General features: G+C 32.8%; 1 protein-coding gene across 2 annotated transcripts in view; it reads right to left on the bottom strand.

Moving 5' to 3' along the window:
- Window positions 1-8,375: 8,375 nt before the first annotated feature.
- Window positions 8,376-15,716, bottom strand: part of LOC140436983 (alpha-tocopherol transfer protein-like) — a 52,504-nt gene continuing 45,163 nt past the window's right edge. The window contains exons 4-5 of one of the 2 annotated variants that reach the window (XM_072526190.1): window positions 8,937-9,113; window positions 8,376-8,639 (exon numbers count right to left, since the gene is read on the bottom strand). In XM_072526190.1, the coding sequence (XP_072382291.1) occupies window positions 8,442-8,639; window positions 8,937-9,113 (375 nt within the window). In that variant the 3' untranslated portion in view covers window positions 8,376-8,441. The remainder of the gene's footprint in view (window positions 8,640-8,936; window positions 9,114-15,716) is intronic. The other variant, XM_072526189.1, reaches the window with a different exon arrangement.

Raw genomic sequence — 15,716 nt, 5'->3', positions numbered from 1 at the left:
CAACAATTATAATTCTGTTAACCTGGAATTCAAAGTGAAAGAACCTTATTTTCGAGAAGTAATTAATATTTAAGGTGAGACCTATGTTCATCTTTGGACGCAGAAGACTGGATGATCATGAATATGATGCATCAATACTTACTTTAACTTTGATTGTGGTTCACCAAAAGCAAATGCTTGTTCGACATGTTTGTATCTGAATGAGCAGTTAGAAATAGAAAAAAACATGGAGAAAAATCAAATGTTGGAAACTCAAAAACGACTGCCCTAGTTAAAATCTGATGCCTTTTATGAAATTTTGAAGACTACTGATCATAAGGCCGTAGTTTTAACATTTGACTTCCAAAAGAGAAAAGAATTTACTATTGCCTAATGTGCCTAATCAATTGGCTTATTTTAGCAGCAACTTCACTGTTATCAATGGTCACTCTAAAAACCAAACTAACAAAAAAAAATGTCCACTGCTACACTTGGTGTGAGAGTGAGTTCGTCAAAAAATTTAAGTTCAGTCATTTCATGTATCTATCAGCACTTTTTAAATGAACATTTTGACGGAAAAATAAAAGTTAAGTGTTTTCCTGATGGTTGTGGTGGTCAAATGCCCCAGAACAAATTTCAAACATCGAAATAACCTTCCCTATGGTGGGGCAGTCTTTTCTTCCACCTGATAGGGTGTTCGAAATAATTGAAAAAAATTTAAGAAAAAAAGGTACCATTTTGAAACCAGAAAAAAATGGAAAATATGGCACTGTTCACAAAGTAGGAGTAACAGTATCAGTCTATGATTTTGAACGTGAATCTGAAAAGATATAAAAGAAACCAGGGAATTGGCACTTAAGGCTCAACCCCTCTAAACCAATGAATTTAAAGAAAAAAAGACAAACCGCTGTTGTGCTTAAAGGCTAAGTTGCTTATAGGAGAGACACCTGTAAATTGTAAACACACACCAACATATGATGTTGATTGAGATGGAAAAGGGAGTTACTCCAAAGCCCTTGAAAATTGGGCATGTTACTAAATTGCTCTTAAAACACTTTGGAGATGATTGGAGAAACCTTGAGTCTCTTCAAAAAATTAAAATGAAAATACAGAAGAAACACCAGAGGCGAACGCTGATGACAAAGTAGTAGAGGAAATTGAAGATGACAATCTTAAAGTTGTTTAGTGAAAATATTAATCTATAAAGATGCTCTCATAAATTAATGTTTGCTAATGTTATTATTTTATATTATTTTATATTATTTATATTATTTTATTATTTTATAAATTATTAACGTACCGTCCATTGTAAGACATAATCAACCAATATATTGATAAACAACTTTACAGAATGGATGGCGGGCCAGACAGTTCACTTTAATTGATAGCACAAAATTCTTCATTTTGATTAGCCAGACGCAAGTAACGCACTTTAAAAGTTTGAAAGTTGGCCAACTCTTCCGTTCTGGTCCGCTTCACTTACGTCCTGTCATGCGTTTACGTTCACTAATAAATAAGATTACACAACATTCTAAGTTGATCTTTTTCCAGTGCGTCTACGGTTGAAGTACGTCAAACTATAAATCCAGCTTAACACCTTCATTGTCCTAACGACATTTTTCCGTTGATCGTTATATAAAAGATGAATTCTACGACTACCGTAGAGAAAGGATATGATCGATGTCCACGTCACGATTTGAAAAAAATTGCTGGGGACCTTAATGCAATAATTTGCAAAGTGCAATTTTTTCAGTCAACTATAGGACGTGAGAGTTTACATGAAGATGGTAACGGGTTTAGAGTAATAAACTTTGCAAGCACCAAAAATATGAAAGTAGGAGGAACAAGATTTTCCTATAAAATGAAACGCAAAGAAACATGGGGATCCCCTGATAAGGAAACCGTTAACCATATAAATCACATCCTGATAGACGCAAGGCATATTTCGACCTCATGGAGACAAATCGATGGAGAAATAGAGAAGCTGGAGGCGACGGAAAAGGTGGAGGAACTGTGGACAAAATGTATAAACGTAATAACTGAAAAACTACGGAAATATTGGAGAAAACCAAACCAGTTAAAGAAAACGAATGGTTTGACAAAAAATACCAAGAAGTAACATACCACAAAAATGGAGTATACCTAAGAGGTAGACAAATCAAGCAGGATGCACAAGAAGAGCAACAGAGAAATACTAGACCCTAAGAAAAGAATAAAAAAAATAACATAGAAGAAAAAAAGGCAATTTTAAAAATAAAAGATTCAAAACAAAACTCGAAAGTTCTACAAAAATCTAAACAAAATCAGCAAATAATTTAAGCCAAGAATAGGGAGCTCTAAGGATGGAGAAGAAATAAGACCACCTATAATTGAAGGAGTTGCCCAAGCCATTAAAAAGTTTAAAAATAATAAATCACCAGGGATTGATCACATTTGCAATAAATGAATGGTGGCGACGTCCTTACACATTGTCTCTTGTGGTTGTCAGAATTATAACGCTATTATCAACTGCTTACAAAATACTAGCAAATATTCTCTACGATATGTTACAAGTTTACACAGTGGATATAACTATAAAATATCAGGCCGGGTTCACTCCAGAAAATCAGCAATTGACCAGATTCATTCAATAAGACAGATCCTCGAGAAAACATTGGAATTTAACAACAGGGTCAAGAAAACAGTACTATAACAATCAATGTGTAAGTTTGGTATACCAGAGAAACTTATCCGATTAACGAGAATGACGATGTCTAACTTAAAAGCCAGTTTCTAGTTGCAAGGAAGAGAATTCTAGAATCTTTGAGATAAAGGATGAACTCAGACAAGGGGATGCTCTCCTATTTAACATTGCCTTAGAAAAGATAGTCCGAGACATGCGAATTAGAGACGGCACCGGCGGTACTATTTACAATAGATCGATACAAATCTTAGCATACGCTGATAACATTGTCATAATAGGGCGTAGCAAGCGAGATGCTGGGCAATATTTCCTAGAATTGGAAATGACGGCGAAGCAGACTTCATCAACGAAGACAAAACCAAGTATATGTTGGTTACTAAGGATCCTACAGCAAATGAAAACGAGAAAAAGTGTTGAAGTCATGAACGTCTTCTTGACAAGTTCACATATCTTGGCTCGCTAGTGACTACTACCAAAAAAACAAGAAATTAAAAGACGAATAAACCTTACAAATAAATCATACTATAAACTCCAAAAACAATTCCACTCAATAAATATCCAAAGACGAACTAAAATAATTATATACAAAACACTGCTGAAGAGTGTCCTTACATACGGGACAGAAATATGGACTCAGAACGCAAATTATTTGGAGCTATAAATAACCAATGGCGGTGGCGCAAAAGATATAATTTCCAATTATACCAATTCTTTAACGAATTAGACATCGTAACGTTCATTAAAACACAGCGACTTAAATGTGCTGGACACATAATACGAATGCCAGACAACACGATTGCTAAAAAGCTAACCACATGGATACCTGTAGGAAAAAGAAGCAGAGGCCGAATTAGATGGTTAGACCAAGTTAAAACAAACTTGAGGGTATTAAAAATCAGAAGATGGCAACAGGTCGCCAGAAACCGAACAGAATGCAGACGAATTTTAGAGTAGACCAGGATCCACAAAGGATTTTTGAGCCAAAGGTGATGACTATATATTCCCGTTTAAATGTGTCACCATATGTGATTTGTAGAAGGTTACGATAATATTTTCAGATTACCTACGTTCTATGCCCTGTATGTGGGGCGCAAAATATTAATTTAAATACTTGGTAAGGTTGCACGATCAGAAACGTAGTAGTTCGTTTCAGCGTGTATAAGAACGTGCTTATTTATCTATTTGAATATTTTTTCTTTAAAAATATTGCAATATTTGGACAAAAACGCAAAAAAATTAAACGATATTGCAGAACATTTATCCGAAATAAGTTTGAGTAGTGATTTTAATACAGACGACAGCTTGGTAGACCCCAAGATGAAAATTTAAAATTTACTGATTAAAACGAAGTTAAGAGAGAGTTTCAAAGTGAAGAAGAACAAAAAAATCTAAAGTAGAGTCGGAATATGAACTGAATATTGATCCTGTTTTCTGGTCGTCAACTGTATTGAACTTTTCAAGATTTACATTTAGTGCAACAGGTGGAGCAGATGTTTAAATTACTCAAGGTACGGAAGCAATAGATATTTTTAGTTTATATATAACTGATGATATACTTGGGAACAAATGGTTATGTAGTCGAACTTTAACACCAAAAACGTTTAGTACACACATCAAGAATTTGTAGATGGTACGATAGTGAAAGAGGGGAAAAATATTTATTGGTAAATCTAGAATTTGAAAATTTTATTTTTATAAATTGAAATTTATAAGGAAAGTTCATTAACAAAAACCATCTAGTCGCCTCTGAAAGCAATTAATTCCATAAGAACTCTCTTCGGACAATTTCTTTTAAAGGTGACTATACTGATTTTAAACTAGGAGCACTAAACTCAAAAGACAGATTCACATTAAATAATGCCACTAGAAAACTGATCAAATTTATCTTCTTTTTTGGTTAACCATCTCAACCTTCGACGGTAATTCAGTAATCAGTATCGGGCAAGTTCACAGATAAAAAACTGAATTTCTTTGAAATGAACTTAATTGATACAGACAGAAGTATATCTTTGCAAAAAGGTTGCTTTTGATTTCAAAATCAAAAGCATGTACATTTCTTGCATATTTTGCATTTTATTACATTTCTTGATTTTCTTTTTAATGCTCTCGTCGGAATTTTTCTAATCTTCGGCTACGATATGATGCATTATCCATTACAATAACAACATTTTTTGGTAATTTTTGCAAGATATTACTAAACCAATTTTCAATAACAGATGCATTCATTTCTTCATGGTAATCTTCTATCTTCAGTGTTGAATATTGCGATATATTATGTATTAATTTAATTTTTAATACTCAGTCGTTTTACTATTTATTGTTTTTATCAAATATTTACTGTAAGACTATGAAAAATTACTTTTATAGAGAATATTATTTAGTAAGTTCAGTTATTTGAGTAAACAGGTAACACTATCTATGGGATTATGTTGCAAATAATGGAGTTGATTCTTTTTATAATGAAAGTAATAACTAAATTGTATCGCATTAGTGTAAAGTAAGAAAAAAGTAAATAGTTTTTGTAATCATAACTATATTTTTAAAGGCAACTACTCAAATTACTTTATTATCAAAACCAATATCCACCTAAATAAAAAATACAAAATTATTAAAACAACTATTACAATTAATTAACAATTATTATTAAAACAAACAGATAATTACCAGCAGTTGAAGAGTAATTCTGACCAGCGCTGCTATTGCCTCAAATAACAATAGATTCGATTACCATTTAAGTAAATACAGTTTACTGACAAAAATCGCAAATATATGTTTCCACCCTTCTTGCGTTGTGTTGGTGTAAGCTTGATGTGCCCATCCGGTACAAATCACGTTTTCAAGGAAGACATTTCTTAAGCGTCGTTCTAGATCTCTTCCAAATTCTTCACATATTATGCAGATATCTTCAGTTATTTCCCTCTCGTCTTTAGTTTCTATATTAGCAAGGGTTTGGTCCAAATGATTCTCATTATTGATAGCCTCACATTGCAGAGGGAGCAAAATCGTTATCTTAAAAAAAATTGACAGGATGACAGTCAGATGGATTGTCAGTCACATCAAAGACCTTTGTCATCTTTTCAAGCGTTGGGTCATGTCTAAAAGATTTGTTGAAGAGCTCAGAAACATCATCTGGTAAGATTTGGCTTCCTGGATGAGTTCACATAAACTTATCATATTTGGAATTACATATAGGCTACTCTTAGTGAGCAATAAAAATCATATTAAGTGCCTGAATTCATTCTTTAAGCATCCTCCTCTTCTTCTTTACTTAGGATTTCTTTAGGTTTTAGGAATCAACTTATCTTCAATAATGAAACCATTACAAAAATTAATCATTACATATTTAGGATACTGGATATAAGACACTACGCCCTGATGAATAAATTAAAAGTTAGACCTAGCACAGGGAGACTGAATTTTCAGCTGAACCTGCAACTAAGAATTAAGTTCCTACAGTGTTCTATGTGTCTTCTATTACTATACAAATGTGAAAACTGGATCATACCAGTTAATATGATAAACAAATTAGAAACCTGGTTTCATTCCTTTTCTTTCTTTAAAAGAATTTGAGATTTGATTGAGTTCTGTAAACCGATATACCTACACACTTATGAAGAAGTATCCTTCTGAATATGTTGAACTAATTCTGCTTCTTGGGAATTTGTAGTGTAGCTTCTTGCCCTGGAAAAGTTTTTACTTGGTTTCTTTCGTCGAACTATCCGCTTTCTGATGTGATATGTGTGGCTACCTATGTTAACTGCAGTTTTTTAAAACTGGCAAATTTTTTAAAACTTTCACAAGCAGCTATGGATAGAAAATTTAATAGCGAACAATTTACTTTCGATCTATTTTTGTGGTAGATATGATACTTTTCGAGATATTCAGGTAACAGCTTGCCAATTGGGGTTTGTAAAGACGAATTTTTATTCCAAATTTTTTCTCAAATGTTTTATTTTTAAAGTTGTTATATCATTTACCGTATACCTATATATTTGATAATGCTTTTTTCCAAACTAATATACTCGTAGTTTAGCCAGCGGTGGTGAGACATAGAGTTATCCTCCGATACGTGCTAGTTCTGAATTTTATTCGATATTTCAGTTGTTGCTAGCGGGATATCTATGACTGTTTGGCTACGAACGTTAATAAAGGTAGGTTCGGTACCTCTATTTAAGATATACAAATCTTTTCTAATAATATAGTCATAAAGAGACTAACCTCGAGCGTTGTTATCTCTGCTGCCCCAGCCTAAATGGTGAGAGTTCGAATCGCAGCCGATAATAAGTTCTACCTTCTGACTGAGACAATGGTCTACCAGATCTTCCATTTCCTTTGTTGGTGGTAGGGTGGCTGCATCTGAGGGTAGGTAGACCGATGCTAGTATCAACTCTCTATTTTTGTTCTTTCCCCATGGGCATTTCACTTTATCCGCAGTTTCTGAGGTGTAAAATTACATCATGGGGGAGGCTTTTTTTCTCTAATTTTTTATTTTTACGGTTGGTATATCATTTTCTATTTGTTCTATGTATCTCAGCTTCGGTCCTCTTCTTGTTCTTTTCTATATTGGTACTTGTTTGTTTATTTTGTTTGGTATTTCGCCTTTTTCCGTTCTTTCTACGTGTCCCATCCAACGCAGCCGTTCTACATATTTTAATGAATGGTCTATTGCATAGTAAAAACAATACATCATTACAATAGATGTTAAGTATGGTTAGAATTCTTAAAGATGAAGAGATATGAAAAAAATCCTCTAAAAGTGGCAAGGGATATTTAAATCAACGGTTCTGAGCATAGCAGAGAAAATTATTAAGTTTTTCTATAATTAAATAGTCTCAAAAATTTCATACTAATGTGATTTATTATCCTAAAGGCTCCAAAACAGGTGTTCACACAGAGTTGCCTGATGAAGTACTTTTTTTTAGGCCTGTCCCAGTCTAGCTTAGTCCTAGCCCCCCCGAGGGAGTGTAGTGGTCATCGTGAGGTCGTGTATGTCTCCAAAGATCGCGTTCTCTGATCATTTCTGTTAAATCATACATAGGTGTTTTGCATATTCCTGTAATTTGGTCGACCCATCTTGTTGGATCTTTCTCGTAATCTTTAACCTTCTACCTTTCCTTGGATATTAAGTCTTTCCATGTTTTCTATGTCTGCTCTGATAAAATGTCCAAAGTATTTAATTGTTGAATATGGACTTGCTGGAGAGATGTTTGCCCACATTTAGTTCATTTAAAAGTGAATTATTTGTTAATTAATCGGTCCACGGAATTCGCAACATTCTTCTTAAACAAAACATTTTAGTGACGTTTATGTTTTTCTTTCCGTTTGTCGTAGGGTCAAAGATTTACATCCGTATGCCAGTAATCGGAATATTAAGCAGAGTATCAACCTCATTTTTTTTTGGTAGTCATCTGTTATAAAACCAGTAATACTGCAGCCAATTAGATAATTGTATATTTATTAAGCACTACTACCGAAGCCGAAGAAATCACAGCCACCGCAATCTATTTGTACACAACAATCGGTGATTATGTGATCATCACTGTCCACGATCTCTTTTAATTGTACCTTGTGGTACACATGGGCAATGTCCTGTAGAGGGCCAGCATCAGTCATCGTGGCCTAGGTTCTATCGGTTGTCAGTCACCGGTTAAATCCTTTCTTGGAAGAAAGTCCAAAGTTAAGTAAGTAATATTTGTATATTTCCTTGCTGCTTTATTAAAAGACAGACAATTTAATTGATATTTTTAATAAATAAATCTACAATATCCTTATAACACAATTAGGCATTTTTGTACTGTTGAATCTGTTTTTCTTCAATTTCGTAAAATGTTTTGAGTTTTGTAAGATAATTATTCGATTCCTCATGTAATTCATCAAGAGCACCTAATTCTCCTCCATAATTGGAAGGCATACATGAAGCTGGAACGCAATCTTCGAAGAAATCATGCATATTTGTATTTGGCGGATGAGTTATTAACTAAAACAAAAAATAATGTACTTTCACTATCACTTTTACTAGTTTAATATTTTTATTTGTATTAAATATTAGATATCCAATACAATCGGACATGAAAAATTCGTATGATGATAGCCAATAAAGAAGTAAGTGAGACCTCAGTACTCCTAAAAACAATGTAACACATATCATTTCAATATTCATGGATATAATAATAGAAAGCGCAAACGATGTTCGCTACTAAAATGGAAAACCTTATACACAAGGATACTTAATATCTAATTCTTTCCATTTGAATAAACGGTTAATATTTCTTACCATTTCATATAATTCCTTTTTCATAAATGGCTTGCACATTGCTAATATCTTCTCCATAATATAGTTTGCATTTAAGATATGAACTTCCTTTAACTGAACTGGGAGCGCTTCTTGTACGTAGTGAAAAAATTTCTTTAGTGGTCCCAGTTTAAGTCTTGTTAAATGCATTATACCAACCTAAAACACAGAAAACAAAATGTGTGACCATTTTTTAAAAAGTATGATTGTATAACACCATTATTTTTTGTGTTAATTACAAAATTTGCTATTTACCAATATAAATTGTTTTTCACAAAATGGATCAAAGCAGAATACACACACACACACACCTACACACACACACACAAATACATACACACGTGATCAACTTTGCCTTAGAAACATGTGTTTACCATTGTACGGGGGATCCATATGGGGGACCGAAGATACTTCTTTGGAAGAGTTACCCTTCAGAAGTGGTACTTATCTGACTCCCAGGCGTTTCTTCCACCCCTCCCCAGTGTGTTACATTTACGTGGGGTGACTTATAATCTGAACGTTACTTTGAGTATCCTGGATAATGGAACCGCCTTTGTTTTTCTTGACTGTGGTTAGGCCACCTAACTATAGGGGTAGAACACATATCGGCTTTTCTCCCTATTTACATTACTGACTGTATTGAAGTTATTATACCTTACTACGGGACTGGAGTCCAGTTTGGCAAAATAAATTTTGTTTTTCTCGCCCATGTTTGACGCACATGACCTCCATGCTCTTCTCGAAAGCAGTCTCAATTAGACTTGTCTAAAGGGCCTAAGCCTCAGTGGCTTGTATAGAATGCTGACAGGCCTCTTATACTAATTAATGTAGTTTACGTGATTAAGATTGCAAGTAATTGATTAAATAATGATGATTTAAGACAGAAGGATTTTTTTGCGTATCTTTCGCCAGAGACTTGTGCATCTTGTGTACCCTAGTGATACGCGACTTACGCCTCAGTATACTCGTCGGTCTTCCTTTCGGGTATCGGTCAGCTATCATTACAAACCACCATCCTGGGATAGTCGTATGTAATAATAGTTCCGGCTTTTTTTGGTTTACCTCTGTCTTCCTAATTTAGTTTATTTGACTACCATGTGGCTATCTCATACTTCATTATCTTAGTCTTCCCTATATCTTTTAATTTGATGTTTTGGCCATTTATGTACCGTCCTTACGTTTTCATTATAATCTGTCAACTCTCTTTAGTTTTCTGCTAGGATGACTTCTGAGGCCGTTAAAGATCTCATACGCACTTTCGTCCATCATTATGAGGATCCTTTTCTATCCCAAGTCTCTGTATACGTACCTTAGCGGTACCTAGGTATTTCTAATGCCTGTCTCTTCATGTGATTCTGGGCAATTTGTACTTTTTTCCTATTTGATTTACAGGTATGTTCCGATGCGGCGGAAACTTACGTTAATGAGGGCATAATTATGCTGTTGGCCACTCTGATTTTCGCCTTGAAACTTATTTTGCTCATCCTTTCTATTAATAAAGAAATGACTTCTTTAGTGCCTTGGCTTTGGAGACCAATTTTTTCACATGTTTAGTGAACGTTAGTTTTTTGTAAAGTGTTACTCCTAGGTATTTAGCTTGACTGGTCCATTCTAGGGGGTGTCTTCTATGTTTAATTCTCTGTTCGGTCTGCATTTCCGTTTCTAGTACATAACAGCTTGTGTTTTAATGCGATTTTCCACTTTATAGACTACTAGCCCATGTAACAGTTTTAAGGGGTCATTTAACCCAGCATCAGTCACACACAAATCAATACTACAATAATGTAATAATAACTTTCAGTTCAAATGCGAGAATCAAACAGGTGCAGCATTTTTTGTTTCACACATCAACCATGTCGGAAAATTTAGACTATTAGATACACTCTCTATTTACATCTTCTATTTATCGTCTATCTACCGAGTTTTTGGCGAAAAAAAGCCTACTATGGTGCACACTAAATCCAGTTTAAACGGTTTCTATTGTGAAATAAAAAACTTATTGTACCAAGTAAATCAGCAAAATAAAAAAATAATTTTCATTTGTGTAAAAGGTCACAGCGCTAATATAGGCAATGAAAGGGTGGATTGTGAAGTACAAGAAGCTTGGAATCAGATTAAGTAGAAATCTTTTCTAATATCGACTTAACTACTCAATTAAAAAAAATTATTAAAGACAGATACGGCGAACCCCTTCATTTTTAAGTAGTACAAATGAGGTAATTTGAGCCAATATGAAACTCACTCATTTAAATTTAGTTGCATAAAATAATAAAATTTTTGGACACGCCGTAGATTTTTCACGGTACATGTGCTTATGAAATTAATTTCCCTCTGATAAGTGGGATATTATGATCAAAAATTTCTATACGGCATTGATATATTTTGATTAATATTGACATCAATTATCAACAAAAAAGAAGACCATACAAAAAAAATGGTTCTAAACGGCTTTAAAAATATTATAGTCTAGGTTGTGAGGCCGCTCCCGTAGGAAAAATGTTTCTGATTCGATTTCTTTACGGATTCATATTCAAACATGTCTGCTTTAAACAAATCAGAAGGGTGCTGGGCCAAATTTTTGGGCAGAAATTATTTAAACAATTTTTTTAAACAAATTCCAAAATCAAACGGTTTTTGCTCCGAGAAACATTTTTTAGATTTCTTGAGTCATTTTAAACAAAAAAACTCTCGTGTCATTTTTCTCTAAAGTTGATAGTTTTCAAGTTATAAACAACTTAAAATCTCAAAAATATGGAAAAACCGCACTTTCGAGGCTGGAAAACTCATATATATGAAAATTATTACTTTTCAGGTTGCCAACTGCCTAAATTGAAGCGCCGTTTTGAAGGTCTATTAAGTTTGTTTTGTTCTTTTCATTACCAAGCAATTTATCTTAAGATAATTAATAATAATAAGTTTTTATAATTAAAAAACACATAATAGAAAACTAAGTCTAACCGTTCGTTTTTATGGTATTCTTACGAGTAATCAAGAACCCGTTCAACTTCGGAGGGCTGTAAAACCCGAAAAAATGAATGAAATTATTTGTAGTGAAAATTATTCTTCTAAAAACCCTCTATAATATTGCTCTGATGTCATTTTATCGTAAAATGATTAAAAAAAGGTATAAAGCTCAAAAGAAAGTTTTTTCAAACATTTTTAGTTATTTTTGTTAATTTTTTTTATTTTCCATTTTAAATAAAAAGTAATAGGAATCAAGTTGTAAACAATTTAATTTGCTACAAATATTGTCTAATAAAATTTTCGATATGGTTGCTAGTTTACGAGATGCAAATTTGTAGTGAAAATTATTTTTTAAAAACTCTCTAGAATATTGATTTGATGTCACTTTTTTTATAAAATTACCACAAAAAAAGTTAAAAGGCTCAAAAGAAAATTTGTTCCAAAATTTTTAGTTATTTTCTTTATAACTTATTTATTTTCTATTTTATGATAAAAAGTAATAGGAATAAAGTTGTAGATAATTTAATTTGCTATAAATAATATTCAATAATTTCAATAAGTTGTCACAAGGGTGACGACCCCACAAACTCGAACTTAAGCTTATACAGGGTATCCAGAAACTCTCCTGACAAACGAAGACCGGAGATTCCTCAGATAATTTGAAGACAATTTAACCCAACTCACCTAAGGGAACTAGAGCTCTTTGAAGGTGGCGCCTTGTAATTAGTGTTTTTTTAAATACCTCTAGAACGCTTTTATTTAGAAAAACAAAATTTAGTACGGTTATTTATCCTCCAGAGTTAAATCGATTTCATAAATTGAGAATTTCTAGTACCGATCATAGACGTCCGTTTTGTGTAGATCAACTCAATTTTAACGCATAGCTTTCTTGTATTTACCTGTTAAGTATTCGCGATACCAGATTATTAAATTTTCAGGTATTCTAGTACTAAAAGGTACTCTTGCTTTAAGTCGCTAGGATACACCGTTGTTGTCCAGAAAAATCGATTTTAAAATTTTTCGTTTTATAGTCATGAAAGTTAAATGAATATTTTTGTACTAGTTGGCTTTGACCTGTCAACAGAAGTCTAACCTACGTTTTTCATAACTAACGAAGTCTAACCTTCGTCAAATTATGGTAGGTTCGCGAAGTTTATTTTTTAGTTTTTTACTTTGTGGCATTCAAATATAACAATTCCAATTCAATAAAAATGGTTTTTACTAATGAGGAATACGCTGATATGCTTTATTTTATGGCGAAATAAGGTGTAACGCTCGAGCAGCACAACGTATATACCATGAAAAATTTCCCAATCGTGATCTCACTCACCCAATATTTACAGCTCTTCATCAACGATTAAGAGAAACAGGTTCAGTGGCAAAAAAAATGAAAGAGGACGACATGATTATGTAACAGCAGCACATGGAGATGTTATTTTAATGGAAGTTAAGGAAAATCCAGAAATTAGCGTTCGAAGACTATTTGCCATGTACCACAATTTTAAAATTTTCCGTAGCAAATATCTTACTGGAAATAAATTATGCAATATAATTAAGGACGTTGCTGCAAGAAGGGAGCAGCTCCATTTATAGTAACTTTTGAGAAAATAGAAAAAATGTTTTATAAAAATTTACTCATGTATTAATTACAATAAAGCAGTTTAGTTAAAAGATAATCATATTGGTACACCTGCCAACTTTTTCGTTTATTTATATAAACTCCTTTTTGCTGAAAAAATGCAAAAAAAATTGGAGCTGCCCCTCTCTTGAACCAAAATTACAAAAAAATAGTATCCATTGTAGTTATTATTGGAAAATAAAAAAAGTTACTCCAAAATCTGTTTATTAATATTAAAAATTTTGTAAAAATTGTTTTCAAAAAAGTTTTTTCTTTGATATTCAAACAGAAAATCAGTCTATGCGTCTGCTTGGTCGTCGTCATTCGTGCCTGAAATCTGGGAATCATGGTTATCATTACCAACGTCATCACATTTAAAGGATTGTTAAAACTCCATTTCGTTGGCTGCAACGTAGTTGGTAGCTAACTGCATTACGTCGTTGTACTTTGCCTTTTTTACGGGTATTGATGATTCGTACACCATCAAGTTAGTTTCAACTGAAAGATTATCTTTATTGTTTCTTTAAAATGTAGTACGATTTAAAAGTAGGAATACCAGTTGTAACAGACACATTAACTGTATCCATGTGGTTCTTGCTGTATTCAAAAATCCGGTGTTGAGAACTCTTAAACCTCTGTTTCTGAGAATTCATTATAACTTTTTTAAAATGGTTCTCAAAATGACTGCTAAAGTTGAAGATCATATCTTGATGAACCATAATGGTTATGAAATATTTGGATGTCTGCTGAATAAACTGACAGTATTGTGTAGGAGAGAAAGACGTGGTTCTTACAAGAAGATGCAGAAACTGTAGTATCGTTGAATTTTTATTTTGAGTTGCAGCATTATCAGAGAAGAGATACAGTTATCTGATATTTTTTGACAGGATATTTTTTATGTAGTGATAAAGAAAAGAAACAACTTCATTCGGTAATTTTCTAGCGGTTGTTTCATCTTAAATGAAAAAGTGAGCTACACTTTAGCAGGAATGTACGAAACTTTCTTGATAATAACTACGAAGACCACTGGATTGATAGAGGCGGTTCAGTTGCTTGGCCAGCAAAGTCGCCGGATTTTAATCCTTGCGATTATTGTGTTTGGGTTTATTCCGTTCCGACACAAAATTGTGCACTACTCTGGCTAAGGATACCAGATACTTGCAACGAATTTAGAAATAACTTTGGAATTTTTGCAAGAATTTGGCGTTCTCTAAGCAAAAGGTGAAATTTATGCCTAGAGACTAATGTTCATCATATCGAGCATCTTTTGTAACTATCTACTTTTGATACTTGTTCTTTTGTGTTAGTTTTGTTCCATCGTAATAAATACCTTGTTTTTAAAACCCTTTAAATAAAATTTTGTATCCATTTGATTTTTGGCTCTTTTTTTCAAACTTTTTTTACGAATTGTGTGCTGCATTTATTAAAACAAAAGATAATTTATAAAATTATTTCAGGTACCTATTAATTTAACTTTTATGACGAAAAAACGAAACATTTTCTAATTTATTTTTCTAGAAAATGATGTACCCTACCGACTTAAAGTAAGAGTACCTTTTAGTACTAGAATACCTGAAAATTTAATAATATAGTATAACGAATGCTTAAAAGTAAAAGACAAAATAGTTATGCATTAAAATAACCGTTTTCCTACCCAAAACGGACGCCTATGATCGGTAATAGAAATTAGAATCTCCAGTCTTCGTTTGACAGGAGAGTTTCTGGACACCCTGTATTTACTTTTCCAACACATCAAAAGAATAAAATTGTTTCCTCTAAGAAATGCGCGCTAATTTCAAAAAAATGTAACATTTTAATAGACTATATCAGCTGTGCAAAATCCATCAGTTAATAATGTACGGCATTTTTTTTCATTTGTCTACTTTTAAATAACTAATAATAACTACAGTATTTAAAATATAATATAACATACACCACAGGGTACTTTAAAAATATGTTCAATTTTCAAATTTGTGTTTTTTGTTTTTTTTTTTAATTTTTATTTTGTACCATTTATTATAACCGGCTATGAATTAGTTTGATAGTTTTTAGTTATATTTTATACTGCACTGCAAAAAAAGTAATCTAAATAACGATCCGAAAGAAAACGGATCACTAGCATTAATTTTTTCCAGGAAAAGGATGCACGAAGATCTCTACAAAGAAGCTCAAAGTGAAAC

The sequence above is a fragment of the Diabrotica undecimpunctata genome, chromosome 3 (assembly GCF_040954645.1).
Source record: "Diabrotica undecimpunctata isolate CICGRU chromosome 3, icDiaUnde3, whole genome shotgun sequence".
Taxonomy (NCBI): Eukaryota; Metazoa; Arthropoda; class Insecta; order Coleoptera; family Chrysomelidae; genus Diabrotica; species Diabrotica undecimpunctata.
The sequence above is the reverse complement of the archived record's forward strand: the minus strand, read 5'-3'. Positions and strand labels throughout refer to the sequence as shown.